This window comes from Pogona vitticeps, chromosome 2 (assembly GCF_051106095.1).
Source record: "Pogona vitticeps strain Pit_001003342236 chromosome 2, PviZW2.1, whole genome shotgun sequence".
NCBI classification, from domain to species: domain Eukaryota; kingdom Metazoa; phylum Chordata; class Lepidosauria; order Squamata; family Agamidae; genus Pogona; species Pogona vitticeps.
This window is the reverse complement of record NC_135784.1, coordinates 52,391,678-52,397,677: the sequence shown is the minus strand read 5'-3', so window position 1 is coordinate 52,397,677 and position 6,000 is coordinate 52,391,678. Positions and strand designations below refer to the sequence as shown.

At 36.3% G+C, this 6,000-nt stretch overlaps 1 protein-coding gene across 1 annotated transcript in view; it reads right to left on the bottom strand.

Annotated features, from left to right (window-relative positions):
• Positions 1–1,390: 1,390 nt before the first annotated feature.
• LRRN1 (leucine rich repeat neuronal 1) overlaps positions 1,391–6,000 on the bottom strand; it is a 72,968-nt gene continuing 68,358 nt past the window's right edge. Inside the window, exon 2 of the mRNA XM_020791037.3 lies at positions 1,391–5,039. Coding sequence (XP_020646696.1) covers positions 2,665–4,815 — 2,151 coding nt within the window. The 5' untranslated portion in view covers positions 4,816–5,039 and the 3' untranslated portion in view covers positions 1,391–2,664. The remainder of the gene's footprint in view (positions 5,040–6,000) is intronic.

The window sequence follows — 6,000 nt, the reverse complement described above, 5'->3', positions numbered from 1 at the left end:
AAAATCAAATATTGTTTGATGCATATATTGATAGCAGCTAGGTTACTCTGGGCCCAAAAATGGAAAAGTGAAGACATGCCTACAATGGAGGAGCTCCTGAAGAAGCTGTTGGACATTATAGAACTAGATACATTATCAGAAGCGCTACGAGATCAACCAAGAGACTATGCAAAACAAAGTTGGAACTTAATACATGCTTGGGCCCAGGGTCAGATTTGAAGATAGGGCAAAATGATTGATGAGCTTTGTTTTTTCTTCTTCTTCTTTCACTTTCAATGCTCTCTGGAGTTTGGGAAAGTTGGAATGTAATGAGGTCTGAATCTCTGTCCTCAAAGGGGGGGGGGGTTGGGGGTGTCTGTATTCTATTTTAGATATGTGTTTGTAGTTGAAATAAAATTTAAAAATTTTCAAAAAAACAAAACAAAACAATTAATCAGGCCTTTTGATGGTGTTCCCAGTCTCTGGAACAAATTACCAACTGAGATACACCAGACAAAGGACATCCTTTTGATGAGTATTGAAATATTTCAACTTAACAAGAAAGAATTCCAGTTGCCATAACTCAGTTTCCAGATACTTATGCATAGGTACTTTCATATGCATAGTAATACATACATATGTACTTTCATATGCATAGTAATCATTAAATGTGTTTTAACTCACAACCATTGTTAAGCCGGTTTTACAGCCAAAGCTTAAATTTCACAAAGTGGGTTTGATTTACTGCAGTGGCTCTCAAATTTCTTGGCATCATACTTCCTTCTGATTTCTACCACTCCTCATGCCCTTTTAACAAAAAAGTTTAATTCAAATTCACATTAAAAATAAAAGAGCAGTTTTTCTTGAGGAATCCTAAATTCTACTAACATCTATCACTCAAATTTGTTTTATACTGATAAAATATTAGTTGCTTTATGAAAACCTCATAATCTTACACATACACACACCCCTGGAAATTCTGCACATTCTGCAGATTGAAAACCAAGGTGTTATCACAAGTTAAGCGATTTCAGGAGAAAAATGCACTTTCATTGCTGAATTGGCATTACAATCTGCTCCATTATAAACCAATAGGTCCTTACTAAACACCTTTCCTCCCTTAGATATACTGTACTAGTGAAACTCTGCAAAGGGCCCAGTTTTCATGATGTTATGCCCCTGCATCACATGACTGTAGTGGGAGTACAGGAATAATTCATCTTTCAATTCTATATGCTAAAAATCCCAAAATCTCCTATCAGTTCAATAATGTATGCTTTCTTACCGACCTCCGGAACAACTTCCTCTGGGAAGGTAGTTCACAAGGTTCTAACTACGTTTTTTCTTCAATATACATACTTATATGCATAAATTAATTTCCTTTTAAAAAATACAATTTGCGCAACCAGTGTATAGGAGTAGAAATAATTACTATTTATTCTGGTCCATATATAAATATATAAGTGTTGCATCTGCTGTGCAGCAAAGTTCTAAACTGATTTATTCAGAATTAAGTCCTTTGAGTTTACTCCTTAGCATGTGTATTTAGGATCTGCTAACTTGGCATTCCCCCCTTATCTGACTGACAGCTGGCATTTGTTCCATAAGTAGTGTAATTCACATGTTACAGAAAAGCAAAGCTTGTAGCTATAAATTGAAAATATCAGATGTTTGTGCATTTGAATGCTTTATCCTTATTTCTTCTACACACCCATTTCTAATGAACCCACATAAATGGGTTACTTATTTTTTACATCTGGTGTGAATATAACTCACATTTTATCAGAGAGAAAGATTTATATGGAGAAAATGAAATCTAATTTGACACAGAGACCCAAGATTTTATATAAGACTGTATATATTTTATGTCAAAACATAATCACCCATTAAAGCTGGTGATGCAACTAATAAGATACATTATTGCAACTCTTCTAAAAAAAAACCAAACAGAACCAAAACTATAATTTATTATACTTCTGTCCTCATTCTATGCCAGGTGTTGGTGGATTATGGGGTGGGGGAGAGATCTAAGTTTCCTTTAAAAGTTTCTACTAAATATAATAAAAGAACAATTGACATTTAGCTTGTTACATTGAAAAAGGGTACCTACTTTAATTGCTTTGTTAGCTTTCCCTAAGTTTCTTCAACTATTATAAAATAAACAAAAAATCAATTGTTCATAGTCGAAAACATTCAAATCAGTTGATACAACATTACAGTGCAGCCAACTAACATTGTTCAAAACCTTGTCATCTTATCTCAAGTTAAAGAGTCCTTTGACCAGATTGTGACAAAGCTGGTTTAATGCATTCTCAAGTTGGTAAAGTTAGATTGATTGATGGTTTCAGAAGAAAGGGGTCATGCGACTTGTAAACCAAAGGGCAATCCCAGCCTTTCGTTATTACTTTTTCGTAATTAGAACAGCACTGTTAAATTAAGCACAACTTAAAAAAAAAAAAAAGAACAAGAAGAACTGGAAGCTAGGTGAAGCTGCCATTTGTGTGTGTCAAACCAATTGCGATACGCTATACTAAAAAAACCTTGAAATATCCACCTGTCCTCAACCACTCTGCCACAAAACTAGCAAAGTCAAAAAATACAAAAGTCTTCAACTTGTCACTTTTGCAGAATAAAGCAAAAAAGTCTTTTGTGCTCCTTACTACCAGAAGCGAAATATCATCTGAGTTACCACATATAATAGCTTCTGGATGTGTCCACTTGAGTTGGCTTGGTTTCTGCAGAGCCCTCTTTGTCTTTTTCACTGTCACCTTCCCAGAGATTAATAAGTGGAGGGTACAGTTCATTCAGGGGAATAGAGGAAGTTTTTTGCATATACTTTTTCAAGGAATGGTGGTAGTTTTTTCTCTTAAACCTCTTGGCAACATAGACAGAAACAGAGGCAAGACTAATAACCGCAAACATGGATCCCATGACAGCAGCCAGGGCTGTGCTCGTCTCTTGGTCAGTAATATCAAGGGCAAAGGCTGCATTTTTTGTGGTAACATTAACACAGGACTTCTGAGTTTGCTGATGGATATTAGAGACGGTGAGACAGACTTCATAATCTGTGGAGGGTTGCAAGTGTGTGAGGTTGTATTCATGCACATCAACAGGAACCCTAGCAGTATAGGTAATGTGAGGGTTGTCAATCTTCATGGTTGCTGATGACCACTTCAAATTGGAAGTCATAACATTAGAATTGACCTTCCAAGAAACCAGGATTGAATGAGATTCTGCTTGTTTGACATATATTTTCAGCACCTGAGTACCATCCAGAAGTGTTCCATTCACTCTTATCGTAGCTACTCTTGTATCAGCACCTTCTATGTTTTGGGCTACACACGTGTACCTTCCTGAATCTTCAGTCTGAATGTTTGATATTTCCAGAGTCCCTTCATTACTAAGTTTGTATTTGTCCGAAAGCGTTTCAGTCGTTATTTTATTCCCAAGGGGAGTTACCCAATAGATCTCAGGTTCTGGCTCTGCCATAGCTCGACAATCCAAGAAAACCGTCATGCCAATGTCCAGATTCAAATGATTTGGAAATGTGTCATGAGAAATCATTGGAAGACATTGCTCATTAGAATCTTGTATTAATACCTCCTTTACTTGCTGTCCTCTATATTCTGGTGGCATAGCACAGAACATTGAGAGGGGCTCCATGAAACGGATATTGGTCTTGTTAGAGTTTATCCAGTGGATGACACAATCACACCTGAGGGGGTTACTGTGAATGCTAATTTCACGCAAATTTGGAAGGGATTCCACTGTTTTTTGGTAGACTGCATTCAAGGCATTGTTGTTAAGCATCAGGCTTTCCAGAGCAGGAACATTCCGAAATGCTAAACGATGAATGTAAGACAACTTTGGGTTGTTTGTTGCTTCAAGCTTGGTAAGTTCAGGAAGATTGTCAAGAGCATACCTGTCAACAGAGACAAGTTCTCCCATATTGTTGATTCCCAGCTCTTTCAGCCGAAGCATGTTCTTGAAGTCTCCTTCTTGAATTTTATGGATTGGGTTTTTGTTAAGATCCAAGAATTTCAAATTTTGAACTTTCTCAAGTGCCAGCTGAGGAACTTTAACCAACCTGTTATCATAAAATGAGAGACTTTCAAGACTATCCAAGCCTACCAGAGCATTTCCAGGAATGTCAGTCAGATACATCCCAGCCAGCACCAGACTTCTTAAATTTAAGAGTGGCTTAAAGTTCATATCTAATATTCCAATCACAGGATTTTCCCCAATCATCAAAATTTCCAAGTTGGGCGTAGAATCAAACCAACGACTATCAATAACTTTTAGTTTGTTGGAATTGAGATGGAGTCTTAAAAGATTCTTCAGGCCTGAGAATGCATTTGCAGAAATAGTACTGATTTGGTTATGGTTTATGTAAAGTTCCTGAAGATTGCACAAATCCTGTAGACAGTAATCTGTCATCTCTGTGATCTGATTCTCCTCTAGGTGTAAAGTAGTGAGTTGAGTAAGATTTGACAGCCCCACATCTTTTATACTTGTAAAATTATTCTGTGAAAAATCCAGCTCTGTTAAATTGAAAAGCTGTTGGAGTTCGTCAGTTGTCCTGGCAATGTTGTTGCTTTGTAAGAGAAGAACTTGAGTATCACTGGAAAGATTACTTGGGATTTTTGTTAAACGCAGATCATTACAGTCAACTGTTGTAGCTTCTCTATAGGTTGACTGAGGTGTAAACCATGGCCTTATCTCACAGACACATAACTGTGGGCATTCGTTACTCTGTAGGGAAGATGCACTTAATGGATTTATGAGCAATCCTAGCATCAAATGGCCAACCCAGAAAGCCAACCGCACCCAGGCCATATTGGTTTGTTTGTTGTAGACTGTGCTGGTGAATCACTTGCAAATAATTGCAGATCCCAATATCTATTTATTGAGCAGGAAATAAAACTCAGAGATTTGGCTTTAAATGCCCAGTGATGCAGAGGATGGAAGATACTCCCACAATTTTTCTTTTGTGAATAGTAATTGACGTAGTATCTCCTTGCCAATTCTTTTATTCCATGTGATTTTTTTCATCAATATATCTGAAAAGGAAGAAATATTCAAGTTATGCCATTTTACTTTGAAAATTAAACCTTCTTTCTTTCAGACACATCTATATTATACTATATACAGCATACACAACACATTCATTTGACTCCAATATATATGTAATGTAATATGTCTGAACATTTTAAGTGACCATTATAATATGTCCAATATGAAGTACTTCTGTTAATATTTAATAGACATTAGACATAATTAGCAATTTAGATCAGAATCTAATGCAGTGACTATTCTGTGACAATAACATTTCACTGAATTCCCCCCTTTGTGTCCCCCTTGATTTGACACCCCCAGCATGGTTCTTAAAAGAAGATTTTCCAGCTGCACAAATTCCACCAACCCCTCCATCCCCAGGAAGCCAAACAGCAATCTTCAGGTTGAGTGGTTGCTTTAAGGTCTTTTACATTGCATGTCAATAGGGCTTGCAGACCTTCAATACTGATGATGACAATAAAGAAGACAAGGAGATTATGTCTGAACAGCAGAAGTTGTTTAAATATGTTTGCGTAGTTTGATTTAAGTATGGAAACCAACAACTTCCTAATACCTATGTAAGTGGTGTTACATAACACTGCCTGTCATTTATTGTTCATAAGGAACAAATATGCATAATTTCTTTAGTTACGCTATACTGTAAAACACCTCTCTCTCTCTCTCACTCACAAATATTACCCAGTATTTTAGTGCAATTGATTCCATGACTTAACAGTCTGCTTATGAAAATATACAAGCACAACAGAACTTCCATTCAGCAAGAAAATTGATTATTCTCAATTATATGCTTAAAACTACTTTGGCTACATTTGTTTATTAGCTTACTTATCTTACAAGGAGCTTACAGAAAATTGTACAAACACAGCAAGATTCTGAAAAAGCTGCAAGTTCAAATCAATTCCGTTAATATTTATATTCCATCAACAGTATATTTTTTTCATGTAC